We start from the raw sequence: 21,113 nt of genomic DNA on the forward strand, positions 1-21,113 counted from the left end.
TTCTACAAAGCTGTGAAAATATCTGAGAGACAAAGTCAAGAATGGCCTTCTACACCATCAAAAGGAACATAAAATTCAAAATATCATTGTGATCTGGCCAAAAATACTAGAATCAGTTATAGAACCCATTGCCCTTCATGGTTTTGAGGTCTGGGGTCCGATTACCAACCAAGAATTCACGAAATGGGGCAAACACCCACATCCGTGTACAACGTAAAAAAACAAATAATTAATGCAGAGCAGAATTAGGCCGATATCCGCTAATTATCAAAATCCAGAAAAGAGACTGCAACCACCTAAAAGGAAGCGATTCCCAAACCTTCCATAACAAAGCCATCACCTACAGAAAGATAAACCTGGAGAAGAGTCCCCTAAGCATGCTGGTCCTGGGGCTCGGTTCACAAACACAAACACACCCCACAGAGCCCCAGGACAGCAACACAATTAGACCCAACCAAATCATGAGAAAACAAAAAGATAATTACTTGACATGTTAGAAAGAATTAACAAAAACAAAGAGCAAATTAGAATTCTATTTGGCCCTAAACAGAGAGTACACCATTTCAGAATACCTGACCACTGTTACTGACCTAAAATTAAGGAAAGCTTTGATTATGCACAGACTCAGTGAGCATAGCCTGATATTGATAGAGGCCGCCATAGGCAGACCTGGCTCTCAAGAGAAGACAGGCTATGTGCAGATTGAGGTGAAAAATGAGGTGGAAACTGAGCTGCACTTCCTAACCTCCTGCCAAATGTATGACGATAATAGATACACATATTTCCCTCAGATTACACAGACCCACAAAGAAAAACATATCCAGTTTTGATAAACTCCAATATCTACTGGGTGAAATACCACAGTGTGCCATCACAGCAGCAAGATTTGCGAGTGCGTATTTCTCTCTGTAATAAAGCCTTTTTGTGGGTGAAAACAAAATCTGATTGGCTGAGCCTGGCTCCCCAGTGGGTCGGCCTGACTCCCAAATGGGTGGGCCTAGTTGCCTTCGTCAAAGTACCCAGACAAAGCCAAAGGAGAAGGGGACAACTGGCTACTGTGTCAGTGGTTGACAGCATTGTGAAGTTCCTCTCTGACATTGAAAACACGTGTTTGTACAACCCAGAAGTAAGACTTGAGGCTTCAGGGCTGCGTACTGCGGTGACAGACCATGGCTTTAAGTTTACATCCACCGTGGTGCACATAACCCTGAATTGTTTCGATCCTCCAAACAAATGACTCCAGGCAAAAGCAACAGATCTTTACACTGGAGTCAAAGTGGTCCGCAATGCGTTCTAGTGCATCGATATGCAGAGGTGTGACAGCGATTCCCAGGCCATTTGGGCACAGTGCAGTGCCAGTGACACTGACTCACCACCTGCTCCAAGCAAATGACGACGTTATGTCAGTACAAATGTCCAACAGTATGTGGTGGACAGTACAGTAGGCTAGCAGGACAGAGGAGTGTAAAAGACTGTTCTTCAGCATGTTGGATGCTGTCGTTGGTGAAATGTCAGAAGGATTCAACGAACGTAACAGTCAACTGGTGGAGGCCCTGTGTGTCCTTGACCCAGAGAGCCATGACTTTCTACATGTGAACAAGGTAAAATCACGCTGGATCTAAGTAAAACAGACTCGGTTGAAGCTGAGTTGAATGTCGCTCACCAGTTTTTGCAGACTTAAATCGCCCGCTACAGCTCCAACGAGGATAAATGGACCCCACCTGATATCCTGCAACGATTCTCTGGGCCTCTCTCCGCTATGCCGACCGTGCTTACTGCACTGAAACTTATTGACTTTTGGGGTGTCAACCTCTACATGGGAAAACTAATTTTCCACTTTGACAATCCTGTTCAGTCAGCACAAAATAAGTACGCTACACCCGAGGAAATGTAATCTAATCCAACTGGCTTTTGAGGGTGATCATACAAGAAGATGTTTAGGGAGAATGGAATAATTGATTTCTCAGGAAGTTACAAAGAGCACCAAGGAGGCTGCAACTCTTCTGAAAAAGTAAGAAACAATCTAGCTGGTGGGGACTTGTCAGAATGTTGGTGGTATCTCCAGTGGCGTCATTTCAACAAAAATCTAGGGGATGGAATTGCAAAAGGACTCCAGCCTAGATTTTCAACCGCCTTGTTTTGATGTGTAGGGCGCTGTCCGTGGTGCTGATAGAGCGCAGCGGAGATTTCGCGGCAACCTGTCATTACTTGGTCAAATGCACTCAATGGTGTCGGCATTTGAACTTTTACATTTATTGTGGTATGGCGTGATATAAGCAGAATTCTATATAATTCCAATGCAAGAACCCAAATGGCGTCCCTGGGTATAGCTACATATCAGTATGCTTCATCATAGAAATAGATACATTCTATTATGGTTTTCTTGGTAGCCTATTGGTTGTCGTGGTTGTAAATGGAACTGTACGTATTGGAAACGTGTTTATGGTATGCTGGTATTGCTTCACTGATTATGTGGGTCAAATGTAATTGACAGAAGTGTATTGTGCCATATCACAACGTGTTGCTGAACTCATGAGCGGCATGATTTTCCATGTCTGAAGCGAGCCTATAGGCATATTTGTTCGACAAAGCAGCTGTGCCGGCTGTAGACTGTAGGCTGCATCTCACTGTAGTAGGCTGTAGGCTGTATCTCACTGTAGTAGGCTGTATCTCACTGTAGTAGGCTGTATCTCACTGTAGTAGGCTGTATCTCACTGTAGTAGGCTGTAGGCTGTATCTCACTGTAGTAGACTGTATCTCACTGTAGTAGGCTGTATCTCACTGTAGTAGGCTGTATCTCACTGTAGTAGGCTGTAGGCTGCATCTCACTGTAGTAGGCTGTAGGCTGCATCTCACTGTAGTAGGCTGTATCTCACTGTAGTAGGCTGTAGGCTGCATCTCACTGTAGTAGACTGTAGGCTGTATCTCACTGTAGTAGGCTGTATCTCACTGTAGTAGGCTGTATCTCACTGTAGTAGGCTGTAGGCTGTATCTCACTGTAGTAGGCTGTAGGCTGTATCTCAGTGTAGTAGGCTGTATCTCACTGTAGTAGGCTGTATCTCACTGTAGTAGACTGTAGGCTGTGTCTCACTGTAGTAGGCTGTAGTATGTGTCTCACTGTAGTAGGCTGTAGGCTGCATCTCACTGTAGTAGGCTGTAGGCTGTATCTCACTGTAGTAGGCTGTATGCTGTGTCTCACTGTAGTAGGCTGTAGGCTGCATCTCACTGTAGTAAGCAGTAGACTGTATCTCACTGTAGTAGACTGTAGGCTTTGACTCACTGTAGTAGACTGTAGGCTGTGTCTCACTGTAGTAGACTGTAGGCTGTGTCTCACTGTAGTAGACTGTAGGCTGTATCTCACTGTAGTAGGATGTGGGCTGTTTCTCACTGTAGTAGGCTGTAGGCTGTGTCTCACTAGAGTAGGCTGTAGGCTGTATCTCACTGTAGTCGGCTGTAGGCTGTGACTCACTGTAGTAGGCTGTAGGCTGTGTCTCACTGTAGTAGGCTGTATCTCACTGTAGTAGGATGTAGGCTGTACCTCACTGTAGTAGGCTGTAGGCTTTGTCTCACTGTAGTAGACTGTAGGCTTTGACTCACTGTAGTAGACTGTAGGCTGTGTCTCACTGTAGTAGACTGTAGGCTGTGACTCACTGTAGTAGACTGTAGGCTGTGACTCACTGTAGTAGGCTGTGGGCTGTGTCTCACTGTAGTAGACTGTAGGCTGTGTCTCACTGTAGTAGGCTGTGGGCTGTGACTCACTGTAGTAGGCTGTAGGCTGTGTCTCACTGTAGTAGACTGTAGGCTTTGTCTCACTGTAGTAGACTGTAGGCTTTGACTCACTGTAGTAGACTGTAGGCTGTGTCTCACTGTAGTAGACTGTAGGCTGTGTCTCACTGTAGTAGACTGTAGGCTGTGTCTCACTGTAGTAGACTGTAGGCTGTGTCTCACTGTAGTAGACTGTAGGCTGTGTCTCACTGTAGTAGACTGTAGGCTGTGTCTCACTGTAGTAGACTGTAGGCTGTGTCTCACTGTAGTAAACTGTAGGCTGTGTCTCACTGTAGTAGACTGTAGGCTGTGTCTCACTGTAGTAGACTGTAGGCTTTGTCTCACTGTAGTAGACTGTAGGCTTTGACTCACTGTAGTAGACTGTAGGCTGTGTCTCACTGTAGTAGGCTGTAGGCTGTGACTCACTGTGTAGCCTTTTTTGATGTAATATTTTGTTTACTAGGCCGACTTGGTACGGCTGTTATGTTCTCTTCGCATTCGTTCCTTCACAGTTGTGTCAGTGTTCTAAGCCAAACCGCTATTCAGTATTTTTGTTTGCATGCATAAATAATTTGGTTACTACTTTCAGCATTTAGTTTGAATTATTTTGGTAAGACATCTGACGGTATGGCTGCATTCACATAGGCTGTATCTCTCTCGTAGCCTATATTCATTACCAAAACGGCTTTAGTGTCTAAGGTGCTGTCCATTGTGCTGACACAGCACAGCGGAGATAGGCTTAACCTGTCATTTCAAAAAGCACTCAATCAATGGTCTTGGAGTCTCGACATATGAACTTGATGTTTATTGTGGTATAGCATGATATAAGCAGAATTCAAAATAATTCCAACACAAGAACCTTCCAAAATTGTGCCCCCCTCACTGATTTAAATTGCCCCCCTTTGTCACTTTATCCTGACATTGCCACACACGCATATTGTACCACACACACACGCGGGCGTGCACTCACACACACACACACAGATGTATGAACGTGCATGTGCACACACACACTTCAGAGAGGAAGAGACTCTGGTTCTGCTCCTCTTCTTCTCTCTTAATCACTCCCTGCCTGCTGAGCAGAGTGGGCCAGCCCATGGGCCAAGGTTAGAGCGATGCAGCTGTGTTGCGTTGTCACGCCTCTACAGCTGAGCTGGGTTCAAATACTATTTGAAATCATTTCAAATACTTTTATCTGTGCTTGATTAAACTTGTCTGGCTTAATGGACCAATATAATATCCCCAAAATTTTAAACCCCGCCCATCTGGTAATCTAGACAGGCTAGAGCAAACGCTCAAAGTATTTGAAAGATTTCAAATACTATTTGAACCCAGGTCTTCCCCACAGATACATTCCTCTGGCAGAGAGCAGCACAGTTGGTAACACTTTAGAAGAATAAGTCATGCTGTATTATCACGCTTACCAGGCAGTATAAACATTATTTCTAGCAGCAAATTGCCCATTAAGTGGCTGTTGTAGAACTGATTGCAAACCTTGTAATTTCTTGTTAGTCATACCCAATTAAGAAATAATATGAGTGGAGCTATGTAAGTTTCCAAATATATATTTCCAGAACATCCTGACCTCTAATTCTCAAAGTGCGTACTTTACCCAGGTAGTCTGTTATTGTAAATAACTAGTGATTCTTAACTGACTCGCCTGGTTAAAGAAAGGTTATATACATGTAAATAAATACCGGTATATAGAACGTATATTCAGATGGATTTTACATCCCACTTCCTGATAACATCAGTCAGGTCACACCTGTTGTCACCATGGTAATTCTAGAACCATTATGACCTAGTTACCTGTCCCTTCTTCTTCTCTGTTTGTCCACCTTCTCCTCCCCCTGCCTTATCTTTCATCTGTCTTCACCTATTCTCTTATTCTTACACCTAATCTGGGTGGCTTGCCTCAGCTGCCACTACGCTCCCTCTATCCATACTCTCACCACTCTCTCTTCCTCCACCACCCCTCTCTCTCTCTCTCTCCTCCTCCTCCTTCTCCTCCTCTCTCTCTCTCTCTCCTCCTCCTCCTCCTTCTCCTCCTACCTCCTCTCTCTCTCTGTCTGTTTATTTGATCTCCCTATCCCACGACTCTGTTTTTCAAATTGTCAGTTTCATTCATATCAATTATATTTACTTTTGTGCTATTCATTTATAAATGGGAGAAAATAAACTGGATTTTATTGGGATCAAGAGAGGGTGTGATTGGAGGGGAGAGAAAGAATGTGAACATAGGAAGGTGAGAGACAGAAAAAAAGAGAGGGAGAGGAAGAATGGGCAAAAGAGAGAGAAAAAGAGAGGGAGAGGAGGAATGTATGGGGTATAAACGAGGAATGAGAAAGATTATGAGAGCGAAGGATAGAGGGATAGAGAGAGAGAGGGATACAGGGAGAGAAGGATAGAGAGAGAGAGAGAGACAGGGGGATAGAGGGAGAGAGAGGGGGATAGAGGAATACGGAGAAAGAGAGAGGGAGAGAGAGGTACAGAGAGAGTGGGATAGAGGTATACGGAGAAAGAGAGAGGGAGAGAGAGGTACAGAGAGAGTGGGATAGAGGGAGAAGAAGTCATATCAAGCTGGGGAAAGTATGAGAATGAAAACAACTGAAAGCAGGATTCATGTCAGACAGAAGGAGAGAGTTAGACAGACAGACCAACAGACATACCGTAGAACTGTTACCAACAGACACACTGTATGACTGTTACCAATACCGTAGAGCTGCTACCAACAGACACACTGTATGACTGTTACCAATACCGTAGAACTGGTACCAACAGACACACTGTATGACTGTTACCAATACCGTAGAACTGGTACCAACAGACACACTGTATGACTGTTACCAACACTGTAGAGATGTTACCAACACTAAAGAACTGTTAACAAAACTGTAAAACTGTTAGTAGAACTGTCACTAACACTGTATAACTGTTACCAACACTGTAGAACTGTTACAAACACTGTAAAACTGTCACCAACACCGTAGAACTGTCACCTACACTGTGGAACTGTTACCAACAGACACACTGTAGAACTGTTACCAACAGACACACTGTATGACTGTTACCAACACTGTGGAACTGTTACCAACACTGTAAAACTGTTACCAACACTGTGGAACTGTTACCAACAGACACACTGTAGAACTGTTACCAACAGACACACTGTAGACCTGTTATCAACACTGTAGAACTGTTACCAACACTGTGGAACTGTTACCAACAGACACACTGTAGAACTGTTACCAACACTGTAGAACTGTTACCAACAGACACACTGTAGAACTGTTAACAACACTGTAGAACTGTTACCAACAGACACACTGTATGACTGTTACCAACACTGTAGAACTGTTACCAACACTGTAAAATTGTTACCAACAGACACACTGTAGACCTGTTATCAACACTGTAAAACTGTTACCAACACTGTGGAACTGTTACCAACAGACACACTGTGGAACTGTTACCAACAGACACACCATAGAACTGTTACCAACACTGTAAAACTGTTACCAACACTGTAAAACTGTTACCAACACTAAAACTGTTACCAACACTGTAAAACTGTTACCAACACTGTAAAACTGTTACAAACACTGTAAAACTGTTACCAACACTGTAAAACTGTTACCAACAGAAACACTGTAGAACTGCTACCAACAGACACACTGAGGAACTGTTACCAACACTGTAGAACTGTTACCACCAGACACACTGTAGAACTGTTACCAACACTGTAGAACTGTTACCAACACAGTGAAACTGTTATCAACAATGTAGAACTGTTACCAACACTGTATATCTGTTACCAACAAAAGCACTGTAGAACTGTTACCAACACTGTAGAACTGTTACCAACACTGTAGAACTGTTACCAACACTGTAGAACTGTTACCAACAGACACACCGTAGACTGTTACCAACACTGTAGAACTGTTACCAACACTGTAGAACTGTTACCAACAGACACACTGTAGAACTGTTACCAACAGAAACACTGTAGAACTGCTACCAACAGACACACTGTGGAACTGTTGCCAACACTGTAGAACTGTTGCCAACACTGTAGAACTGTTATCAACACTGTAGAACTGCTACCAACAGACACACTGTGGAACTGTTACCAACACTGTAAAACTGTTACCAACACTGTAGAACTGTTATCAACAGACACACTGTAGAACTGCTACCAACACTGTGGAACTGTTGCCAACACTGTAGAACTGTTATCAACACTGTAGAACTGTTACCAACACTGTATAACTGTTACCAACACTGTATAACTGTTACCAACACTGTATAACTGTTACCAACACTGTATAACTGTTACCAACAGACACACTGTAGAACTGTTACCAACAGACACACTGTAGAACTGTTACCAACAGACACACTGTAGAACTGCTACCAACAGACACACTGTAGAACTGTTACCAACAGACACACTGTAGAACTGTTACCAACAGACACACTGTAGAACTGTTGCCAACACTGTAGAACTGTTACCAACACTGTAGAACTGTTAACAACACTGTAGAACTGTTACCAACACTGTAAAACTGTTACCAACACTGTAAAACTGTTACCAACACTGTAAAACTGTTACCAACACTGTAAAACTGTTACCAACAGAAACACTGTAGAACTGTTACCAACAGACACACTGTGGAACTGTTATCAACACTGTGGAACTTTTGCCAACAGACACACTGTAGAACTGTTACCAACAGACACACTGTATGACTGTTACCAACACTGTAGAACTGTTACCAACACTGTAGAACTGTTAACAACACTGTCGAACTGTTACCAACATACACACTGTAAAATTGTTACCAACAGACACACTGTAGACCTGTTATCAACACTGTAGAACTGTTACCAACAGAAACACTGTAGACCTGTTATCAACAGACACACCGTAGAACTGTTACCAACAGACACACCGTAGAACTGTTACCAACAGACACACCGTAGAACTGTTACCAACAGACACACCGTAGAACTGTTACCAACACTGTAGAACTGTTACCAACACTGTAAAACTGTTACCAACACTGTAAAACTGTTACCAACACTGTAAAACTGTTACCAACACTGTAAAACTGTTACCAACAGAAACACTGTAGAACTGTTACCAACAGACACACTGTAGAACTGTTATCAACACTGTAGAACTGTTACCAACACTGTAGAACTGCTACCAACAGACACACTGTGGAACTGTTACCAACACTGTAGAACTGTTATCAACACTGTAGAACTGTTACCAACAGAAACACTGTAGAACTGCTACCAACAGACACACTGTAGAACTGTTGCCAACACTGTAGAACTGTTATCAACACTGTAGAACTGCTACCAACAGACACACTGTAGAACTGCTACCAACAGACACACTATAGAACTGTTATCAACACTGTGGAACTGTTACCAACACTGTAAAACTGTTACCAACACTGTAAAACTGTTACCAACAGAAACACTGTAGAACTGCTACCAACAGACACACTGTAAAACTGTTACCAACACAGTGAAACTGTTATCAACAATGTAGACCTGTTACCAACACTGTATAACTGTTACCAACATACACACTGTATAACTGTTACCAACATACACACTGTAGAACTGTTACCAACACTGTAGAACTGTTACCAACATACACACTGTATAACTGTTACCAACAGACACACTGTAGACCTGTTATCAACACTGTAGAACTGTTACCAACACAGTGAAACTGTTATCAACAATGTAGAACTGTTACCAACACTGTATAACTGTTACCAACATACACACTGTATAACTGTTACCAACATACACACTGTAGAACTGTTACCAACAGACACAATGTAGAACTGTTACCAACACTGTAGAACTGTTACCAACAGACACACTGTAGAACTGTTACCAATAGAAACACTGTAGAACTGTTATCAACACTGTAGAACTGTTACCAACAATATAGAACTGTTACCAACACTGTAGAACTGTTACCAACAGACACACTGTGGAACTGTTGCCAACACTGTAAAACTGTTATCAACAATGTAGAACTGTTACCAACACTGTATAACTGCTACCAACATACACACTGTATAACTGCTACCAACATACACACTGTAGAACTGTTACCAACACTGTAGAACTGTTACCAACAGACACACTGTAGAACTGTTATCAACACTGTATAACTGTTACCAACATACACACTGTAGAACTGTTACCAACAGACACACTGTAGAACTGTTACCAACAGAAACACTGTAGAACTGCTACCAACAGACACACTGTAGAACTGTTATCAACACTGTAGAACTGTTACCAACATACACAATATAGAACTGTTACCAACAGACACACTGTAGAACTGTTACCAACAGACACACTGTAGACCTGTTATCAACACTATAGAACTGTTACCAACACTGTGAAACTGTTATCAACAATATAGAACTGTTACCAACACAGTGAAACTGTTATCAACAATGTAGAACTGTTACCAACACTGTATATCTGTTACCAACAGAAACACTGTAGAACTGTTACCAACAGACACACTGTAGAACTGTTATCAACACAGTGAAACTGTTATCAACAATGTAGAACTGTTACCAACACTGTAGAACTGTTACCAACATACACACTGTAGAACTGTTATCAACACAGTGAAACTGTTATCAACAATGTAGAACTGTTACCAACACTGTATATCTGTTACCAACATACACACTGTATAACTGTTACCAACATACACACTGTAGAACTGTTACCAACATACACACTGTAGAACTGTTACCAACATACACACTGTGGAACTGTTACCAACACTGTAGAACTGTTACCAACACTGTAGAACTGTTACCAACACTGTGGAACTGTTACCAACATACACACTGTAGAACTGTTACCAACACTGTAGAACTGTTACCAACACTGTGGAACTGTTACCAACACTGTGGAACTGTTACCAACACTGTGGAACTGTTACCAACACTGTGGAACTGTTACCAACATACACACTGTAGAACTGTTACCAACACTGTAGAACTGTTACCAACATACATAGATGGGTTAGCTGACAACATCACAAAAACGATGTGCACACTTCCATAGCGCAGAAGTCCGCCTGTTGTTGTGATTCTGGATGGTCAGATTACTAGGTGTTTTGACTGATTTCATATCAATGTTAATATGACTGACATTCGCTAGCTAGTTAACCAACAGCTGTAACAATGTATTTGACAAACAAGTGCTAATTGTGCTAATTTATTTATGTTTTCAATTAACATTGGAGACAAAATATAGCTTACATGTTGTCAACAATTTAAGCCAACCCGATCTATTTCGTCCCATAGTTGTGCACGCCTTGATTTTGTTGCTAAACAACCAACACGTCTATACTGTAGAAGTGTTCCATAAAAACCCAGCTTTACTGACCTACATACACACTGTATGACTGTTACCAATACCGTAGAACTGGTACCTACATACACACTGTATGACTGTTACCAATACCGTAGAACTGGTACCTACATACACACTGTATGACTGTTACCAATACCGTAGAACTGGTACCTACATACACACTGTATGACTGTTACCAATACCGTAGAACTGGTACCTACATACACACTGTATGACTGTTACCAATACCGTAGAACTGGTGCCTACATACACACTGTATGACTGTTACCAATACCGTAGAACTGGTGCCTACATACACACTGTATGACTGTTACCAATACCGTAGAACTGGTACCCACATACACACTGTATGACTGTTACCAATACCGTAGAACTGGTACCCACATACACACTGTATGACTGTTACCAATACCGTAGAACTGGTACCCACATACACACTGTATGACTGTTACCAATACCGTAGAACTGGTACCCACATACACACTGTATGACTGTTACCAATACCGTAGAACTGGTACCCACATACACACTGTATGACTGTTACCAATACCGTAGAACTGGTACCTACATACACACTGTATGACTGTTACCAATACCGTAGAACTGGTACCTACATACACACTGTATGACTGTTACCAATACCGTAGAACTGGTGCCTACATACACACTGTATGACTGTTACCAATACCGTAGAACTGGTGCCTACATACACACTGTATGACTGTTACCAATACCGTAGAACTGGTACCTACATGCACACTGTATGACTGTTACCAATACCGTAGAACTGGTACCAACAGACACACTGTATGACTGTTACCAATACCGTAGAACTGGTGCCTACATACACACTGTATGACTGTTACCAATACCGTAGAACTGGTACCTACATACACACTGTATGACTGTTACCAATACCGTAGAACTGGTACCTACATACACACTGACAGGAAATATGCAATAAGTTGAAAAGTTGAATCACATGACAATATTTGATTTGTTTGATTAAATATTGTGTTTGACTGTATTGTTCAAACATAACAATTTTGTGGTAATGGTGATGAATGATAAGGCCGTCAAATGTTTGTTTTATAACAAGACAATGAAAGGACCTGTAAAAGTTATTTAAATCTTTATGACAAAACCTACCAGGAAGATGACAATCAATGAAACAAAGTGTCTGGGCTGGCCCTAATGGGGCCTATTTTAGTTATCTGTCTCTCTCTTTCTGTCTCTGTCTATCGCTCTATATCAATCAATCAAGCTCTCTCTCTCTCTCTCTCTCTCTTTCTGTCTCTGTCTATCGCTCTATATCAATCAATCAAGCTCTCTCTCTCTCTCTCTCTCTCTCTTTCTGTCTCTGTCTATCGCTCTATATCAATCAATCAAGCTCTCTCTCTCTCTCTCTCTCTTTCTGTCTCTGTCTATCGCTCTATATCAATCAATCAAGCTCTCTCTCTCTCTCTCTCTCTCTTTCTGTCTCTGTCTATCGCTCTATATCAATCAATCAAGCTCTCTCTCTCTCTCTCTCTCTCTTTCTGTCTCTGTCTATCGCTCTATATCAATCAATCAAGCTCTCTCTCTCTCTCTCTTTCTGTCTCTGTCTATCGCTCTATATCAATCAATCAAGCTCTCTCTCTCTCTCTCTCTTTCTGTCTCTTTCTGTCTCTGTCTATCGCTCTATATCAATCAATCAAGCTCTCTCTCTCTCTCTCTCTCTCTCTCTTTCTGTCTCTGTCTATCTCTCTATATCAATCAATCAAGCTCTCTCTCTCTCTCTCTCTCTCTCTCTCTCTTTCTGTCTCTGTCTATCGCTCTATATCAATCAATCAAGCTCTCTCTCTCTCTCTTTCTCTTTCTGTCTCTGTCTATCGCTCTATATCAATCAATCAAGCTCTCTCTCTCTCTCTCTCTCTCTCTTTCTGTCTCTGTCTATCGCTCTATATCAATCAATCAAGCTCTCTCTCCCTCTCTCTCTCTCTCTTTCTGTCTCTGTCTATCGCTCTATATCAATCAATCAAGCTCTCTCTCTCTCTCTCTCTTTCTGTCTCTTTCTGTCTCTGTCTCTATCGCTCTATATCAATCTCCCTGTCTCTCTCTCTCTCTTTGTCTCACTCACTCACTCTCCCTCAATCTCTCTCTCTCTCTCTCTATCGCTCTATATCAACCTCTCTCTCTTTCTGTCTCTTTCTGTCTCTGTCTCTATCGCTCTATATCAATCTCTCTCTCTCTCTCTTTGTCTCACTCACTCACTCTCCCTCTGTCTCTGTCTCTCTCTTTCTCTCTCTCTCTCGCTCTCTTTCTGTCTCTCTCTCTCTTCTATTTCCTTGCTAGAAGCATGTAGCTCTATTCCCAAAATCACAGAGTTTGTGCCTGTTATATTGACCTTGGAAGAAGTCAATGAAAGATGCCAGAAGTTTTGACAAGATGTCTGGACAGAGACAGTGCTAAGACGTAGGAAGGAAGGGGAGAGGGATAGTAAGACAACTCGTCTGTCCAACAAATTGGGGGGCAATTGAAGATCATTTAATTAAAATGGGATTATCCCAAACTAACAAACCAATGGTTTATTATCAGATCTTAGCCGAAATGTTTATTTTAACGTAAACAAACAAGGTAAGCTTGTGACTCGCATGCTCCGGTAGAGACCGGAGTTGGGATTCAGCCCTGGGTTATTTTCCTATGTCCTCTCCCTCCCCAAACAAACGCAGGAAGCGATTTTATCATTATTATTTTTCTAAGGTTTCTGTTGTTTTATTTTTTGTTATTACTTAGGCATGGAAAGTATCTCAGAGAAAACGGGTTGGGATGGATTAGGCCACTCCTCTCTGACGTCTGCGACGGCAGGAAGAACCAACCTCACTTCCTCCCTCTTCTCCGACTTCACGTCCCTCAACAGTTCTCATGGAGGCGCAGGGTCCTACTATTGGATTATCCCAGAGAACGCCTCAACCACCACGCCCCAAGCCTTACCCCAGCCCAGGGTGAGGGATCTGGGCCTGGCCCGGGCCGAGATAGGGGTGCTGGGCCTGGTACTGGCCCTGACTACCCTGGGTAACGGCTTTGTACTCTGGGTGCTGCTTCGCAGGAGGAAACAAAACGCTCCCATGCACCTGTTCATGGTCAACCTGTGTCTTGCTGACCTGGTGGTGGCGCTGTTCCAGGTGAGACTGACACCTCAGGGTATGGAGTCGACTCCAGTTTTCTTGAGATTGATCCCAACCCTGTTCTGGTTGCTAGGCACCACATTGGTGTACTCAACATCAGTAGCCGATGAGTGATCTATGTAATGAGGACATACTGTTACTGTGCAGCTAGCTAGCATGACCACTCTAGTATATTTACTAATGGCTTTGATTACAACAATATGAATGAGTCAACTATTCCCCAACCCTCTAATGCACTGACATACTGGCTGCCCTTATGTATTGAGTGTGGACCTTTCAAATAAGCACACATTCGCCCACCATTGTGTGGTGGACTGGGCGCAGTTCTCAAAACACAATGGAAATGGCCTGAGCATTCAAATAAATATTATTTGTATTCCATTGCTTTAGGAGCTAGTCTACTCTATTTCTATGTCCACACTAGCATCATGTATTGATTCATGGATTCTAAGTAGTATGTTAGTATCTAACATAGCAAAGTTTAATATCCTCCTGTTTCCTGTCCGTCCCTTAGGTACTTCCCCAGCTGGTGTGGGACATCACAGGAAGGTTCCAGGGGCCGGATTTTCTGTGTCGCTCAGTAAAATACCTGCAGATCGTAGGGATGTTCGCGTCCTCCTATATGATCGTTGCGATGACGGTAGATCGGCACTATGCCATCTGCTGCCCACTGCAAGCCTACCGTGGTGGGTCCGTGTCGCGCTGGAACACCCCTATCATGACGGCCTGGGGCCTGGCCCTACTGCTCTCCATACCACAGGTAGGAACGCTATCACTGCCCCCTGCCCCTAACCCTGACCCTAACCCTGACCCTAACCCCGACCCTAACCCTGACCCTAACCCCGACCCTAACCCTGACCCTAACCCGACCCTAACCCTGACCCTAACCCCGACCCTAACCCTAACCCCGACCCTAGCCCTAACCCAAACTTCATGTCCCCATCCCAGCTCAACCATAACCCTAGCCCTAACCCTAGCTTCATGTCCACATCCCAGCTCAACCCTAACCCCAACCCTAGCCCTAACATGACAGCCTTTGACCACTTACCGTTGACTTCACCCAACAAACCTCGAGGTAGAGCTGCCCTCAGAACAAGATGTAGGTAAGGCTGCTCTCAGAACAAGATGGAGGTAGAGCTGCTCTCAGAACAAGATGGAGGTAGAGCTGCTCTCAGAACAAGATGGAGGTAGAGCTGCTCTCAGAACAAAATGGCAGTAGAGCTGCTCTCAGAACAAGATGGAGGTAGGGCTGCTCTCAGAACAAGATGGAGGTAGAGCTGCTCTCAGAACAAGATGGAGGTAGAGCTGCTCTCAGAACAAGATGAGGTAGAGCTGCCCTCAGAACAAGATGAGGTAGAGCTGCTCTCAGAACAAGATGGAGGTAGAGCTGCTCTCAGAACAAGATGGAGGTAGGGCTGCTCTCAGAACAAGATGGAGGTAGAGCTGCTCTCAGAACAAGATGGAGGTAGGGCTGCTCTCAGAACAAGATGGAGGTAGAGCTGCTCTCAGAACAAGATGGAGGTAGAGCTGCTCTCAGGACAAGATGGAGGTAGGGCTGCTCTCAGAACAAGATGGAGGTAGGGCTGCTCTCAGAACAAAATGGCAGTAGAGCTGCCCTCAGAACAAGATGGAGGTAGAGCTGCTCTCAGAACAAGATGGAGGTAGAGCTGCTCTCAGAACAAGATGGAGGTAGAGCTGCTCTCAGAACAAGATGGAGGTAGAGCTGCTCTCAGAACAAGATGGAGGTAGGGCTGCTCTCAGAACAAGATGGAGGTAGAGCTGCTCTCAGAACAAGATGAGGTAGAGCTGCCCTCAGAACAAGATGGAGGTAGAGCTGCTCTCAGAACAAGATGGAGGTAGAGCTGCTCTCAGAACAAGATGGAGGTAGAGCTGCTCTCAGAACAAGATGGCGGTAGGGCTGCTCTCAGAACAAGATGGAGGTAGAGCTGCTCTCAGAACAAGATGGACGTAGAGCTGCACTCAGAACAAGATGGCAGTAGAGCTGCTCTCAGAACAAGATGGAGGTAGAGCTGCTCTCAGAACAAGATGGAGGTAGAGCTGCCCTCAGAACAAGATGGAGGTAGAGCTGCACTCAGAACAAGATGGAGGTAGGGCTGCTCTCAGAACAAGATGGAGGTAGAGCTGCTCTCAGAACAAGATGGAGGTAGAGCTGCACTCAGAACAAGATGGAGGTAGAGCTGCTCTCAGAACAAGATGGAGGTAGAGCTGCCCTCAGAACAAGATAGAATAAATAGAATAGAATAAAAGTTGATTTTCCATCCAGGATGGAAATGTATCATTGGCATCACCTGACATTAAAATAATCACATACAGATGCATTCTCACATCACACACATTTAAACCAGTCAGTCCATCATACTGCGTAAACTAAAAACATAGAGGACATTGATACATTCGCTCACAACTGCCTTCACCACTGCTCCAACTGCACTCGATAGATAAGTACATATACCAGTGCAATTTACGCTGCATTTGGTAGTCCTACAGCACAAGCAACAGCATTGGCCTGAAGCGTCTGCCAGAGGGAAACCTTATGAATTGAGAGTGTAGTAGAGGGTGGGAGGGGTCGCCCACGACAGCCAGTGCCTTCTTTTTGGTTGCCTTGTCGAACAGACTGCTCCACTGTGCCTGTGATCGACCAATTACTTTGCTGGCTGTGTTTACTATTCCAGTCAGTTTGCTTTTGTTCCTCACGCTCAGATGACCATACTGTCATATTGAACATGAGGATGCTCTCCACCAAGCTGCTGTACACCCTCTCAAGAACATCCTGGCTGGCCCCGAACCCCTCCGATTTCTGGATTAAAAACAGGCACTGGCAAATGTCTGCATTCTCTTTAAAGCTCAGCTTGTCATCAATTTGTTTCCCTAGGTCTTTGAAACACTCAAACATCTCCACTGGTTGGTCGTTCAGAGAGAGTGGTTGGGACATTGGCAGGTTGTTGCCATTGATGATCAGCTCTGTTGTCTTGTCCACATTGATGTAGCGGGCACTTGACCGGCACCATTCTTGAAGGTCGTTGGCCTGATTAAAATAGCTGTCCCGATCTGACGTAGCATCTTTAAAAAATTGTTTCCTTGGATTTTCATCTCGTTAAAGTAGATAGAGAACAACAACGGTGAAAGGACACAGAGAGGGCCCCATTCCTGAGGAACCTCTGTGGTCAGGGTCAGTTAATCAGAGAGGGCACCATTCCTGAGGAACCTCTGTGGTCAGGGTCAGTTAATCAGAGAGGGCCCCATTCCTGAGGAACCTCTGTGGTCAGGGTCAGTTAATCAGAGAGGGCCCCATTCCTGAGGAACCTCTGTGGTCAGGGTCAGTTAATCAGAGAGGGGCCCATTCCTGAGGAACCTCTGTGGTCAGGGTCAGTTAATCAGAGAGGGCCCCATTCCTGAGGAACCTCTGTGGTCAGGGTCAGTTAATCAGAGAGGGCCCCATTCCTGAGGAACCTCTGTGGTCAGTCAGTTATATAGTCCTTGATCCAACATGTGAGGCCTCCGTTGACATTCAGGTCCAGCTGTCGTTTCAGCAGTGTGTGTATATGCATTGTATTGAAAGCTGAACTAAAATCAATAAATAAAATGAGTGCATATGATTTAGCATGTTGAAGGTGACTAGCCACCATGTTCACCAAGGTCAGGGTAGCATCCTCAGTCCCCCTCTGTGCCTTATAGGCAAACTGTAGTGGGTCCAGTTGATCTGCTATGGACAGGGTAAGGTGCTTACTGACAACCCTTCACCATGCATTTGGCCCAAAGGGGTATGAAGGCCACAGGTCGAAAGCCATTTGTTGATTTGGCCCTTGGCTTCTAAGGCACCGGTACAATGGTTGGCACCTTCCAGGAGTTTGGCACTGTGCAGGTGCTCAGCAGGAGTTGAAACAGTTGTGTGAAGACTCCCTTGTAGCTTGTCGATGCAGACCTTCATTACTTGCCCTGTAGTACGTCTGGGCCCGATGCTTTGTCTGGCTTAATATGTGACAGGCATGGGGCCACCTTGTTCTCTGGTATCTGAACAGGAGAGGAATCAGGGATGCTGTCACATATTTGGTTGACATTCGTCTTTAAAAATCAACGGTGTCAAATCTTCCTTAAGGTCATTTACAAAGGATGTACAGTCTGCAATGTGATTGTTCTCTGTTCTCCTGCTCTCTCCTCCCATCATTGCATTCCTTCCCATGCTTGTCTTGGATTGCATGTACAGAACCTCTGCTCCACTTTTAGCTTTCCACATGTTTGACCTGAATTCCATTTCTTTCTCCTTTACAGCATCCGTATCTACTTTCAGGAAAGAAAACTTAATTTCATTTAGGCACATTTTCAATTTCTTAGACACCCTGGGCTTGTTTTGGGGAAATACTGGGACAGTTTTTGTGTTAATGACAGCCTCCTCACAGAACTGGAGGTAAGATGTGATACTGTCTGTCAACTCATGGGGATCCCTACAACAGTCAAAGAACCCCCCACAGTCTGTGACATCAAAGCAGTCCTTGAGCTCCTCCCTGCTCTCCTCTTTCCATGCCTGAATGGATTTCTCTACAGATTTTCTGCGTTTCACTAGCTGGCTGTATCTCGATAGGAGATGGATAACGTTATGGTCTGATTTCCTGATGGATGCTCTGCACACTGCCTTGTATGTGTCATCTACGTTGCCACAACACTGTTCCACAATGCGCGTTGAGCGAGTCGGAGAAGTGATGTACTGTTGCAGAGTGGGGAGGTGAGAGCGTATTAACATCCCCAAGCACAAATGCTGTCTGGTCAGCCGATCGTGAAATTGAAGCATTGAAACAGTGTGTAATCCTGTCAGCAGCTTCCTTATTGTTAGGTCCAGGCACATACACTATATATACAAAAGTATGTGGACACCCCTTCAAATAAGTAGATTTGGCTATTTCTGCCACACGTGTTACTGACAGGTGTATAAAATCAAGCACACCGCCATGCAATCTCCATAGACAAACATAGCCAGTAGAATGACCTTACTGAAGAGCTCAGTGACTTTCAACGTGGCACTGTCATAGGATGCTTTCCAACAAGTCAATTTGTCAAATTTCTGCTTTGCTAGAGCTGCTCCGGTCAACTGTATGTGCTGTTATTGTGAAGTGGAAACATCTAGGAGCAACAACGGCTCAGACACGAAGTGGTAGGCCACACAAGCTCACAAAACGGGACCCCCGAGTGCTGAAGCTCGTAGCGTGTAAAAATGATCTGTCCTCAGTTGCAACACTCACTACCGAGTTCTTGTCAGCACAAGAACTGCTCGCCGCCATTGGGCTCTGAAGCAGTGGAAATGCATTCTCTGGAGTTATTATTATTTAGTGACCACACATTTGACAGGGTGATCACTGGGAGCGGGTGATGACTTTCCCACCCCTGTAGTCTTTCTGTTTCTGACAGCACCTCTTGAGCCTCGTTTCTTCTTAGTTTCCCTTGTTGACTTTGTGAAACAACCATCAGGCAAGGCATTGCTGTTTTGGAGAGTGTGAGCTTTTTCTCTGAAAGAGAGTAGAAACTCAAAGGGAGAAGGTGGTCGTGGTTGATTTACTCACTGACTACATACAACCTCTGGTAGTGATGATACATTTTTTTCAGGATCAGGATGACTGATGACATGCAATGTAAAATCCACTTTCAAAATTGAGAGATATTGAGCAATGTAACTATAAACAAACAAACAATTCACACAGGTGAGCTCAGGGTTTGGCAGCAGCTCCGTGCCCTCAGAGCACGATGGAGGTAGGGACACTAGCCCGGCTGTTCAGTATAGGTAGTACCTCTATATTGGCTTCCTCAGGTAGTACCTCGGTATAGGCTACCTCAGGTAGTATCTCGGTATAGGCTACCTCAGGTAGTATCTCGGTATAGGCTACCTCAGGTAGTATCTCGGTATAGGCTACCTCAGGTAGTATGTCGGTATAGGCTACCTCAGGTAGTATCTCGGTATAGGCTACCTCAGGTAGTATCTCGGTATAGGCTACCTCAGGTAGTATCTCGGTATAGGCTACCTCAGGTTGTACCACGGTATAGGCTACCTCAGGTAGTATCTCGGTATAGGCTACCTCAGGTTGTACCTCGGTATAGGCTACCTCAGGTAGTATCTCGGTATAGGCTACCTCAGGTAGTACCTCGGTATAGGCTACCTCAGGTAGTACCTCGGTATAGGCTACCTCAGGTAGTATCTCGGTATAGGCTACCTCAGGTAGTATCTCGGTATAGGCTACCTCAGGTAGTATCTCGGTATAGGCTACCTCAGGTTGTACCTCAGTATATGCTACCTCGGGAGGTACCTCGGTATAGGCTACCTCAGGTTGTACCTCGGTATAGGCTACCTCAGGTAGTATCTCGGTATAGGCTACCTCAGGTTGTACCTCGGTATAGGCTACCTCAGGTTGTACCTCGGTATAGGCTACCTCAGGTTGTACCACGGTATAGGCTACCTCAGGTTGTACCACGGTATAGGCTACCTCAGGTAGTAGCTCGGTATAGGCTACCTCAGGTAGTATCTCGGTATAGGCTACCTCAGGTAGTACCTCGGTATAGGCTACCTCAGGTAGTACCACGGTATAGGCTACCTCAGGTTGTACCTCGGTATAGGCTACCTCAGGTTGTACCTCGGTATAGGCTACCTCAGGTAGTATCTCGGTATAGGCTACCTCAGGTTGTACCTCGTATAGGCTACCTCAGGTAGTACCTCGGTATAGGCTACCTCAGGTTGTACCT

At 44.3% G+C, this 21,113-nt stretch overlaps 1 protein-coding gene across 1 annotated transcript in view; it reads left to right on the forward strand.

Annotated features, from left to right (window-relative positions):
- Positions 1 to 21,113, forward strand: part of LOC129829640 (vasopressin V2 receptor-like) — a 63,473-nt gene that overhangs the window by 22,445 nt on the left and 19,915 nt on the right. The window contains exons 2-3 of the mRNA XM_055891453.1: positions 13,978 to 14,366; positions 14,884 to 15,129. Of these exons, the coding sequence (XP_055747428.1) occupies positions 13,980 to 14,366; positions 14,884 to 15,129 (633 nt within the window). The 5' untranslated portion in view covers positions 13,978 to 13,979. The remainder of the gene's footprint in view (positions 1 to 13,977; positions 14,367 to 14,883; positions 15,130 to 21,113) is intronic.

The sequence above is a fragment of the Salvelinus fontinalis genome, chromosome 31 (genome assembly GCF_029448725.1).
Source record: "Salvelinus fontinalis isolate EN_2023a chromosome 31, ASM2944872v1, whole genome shotgun sequence".
Taxonomy (NCBI): Eukaryota; Metazoa; Chordata; class Actinopteri; order Salmoniformes; family Salmonidae; genus Salvelinus; species Salvelinus fontinalis.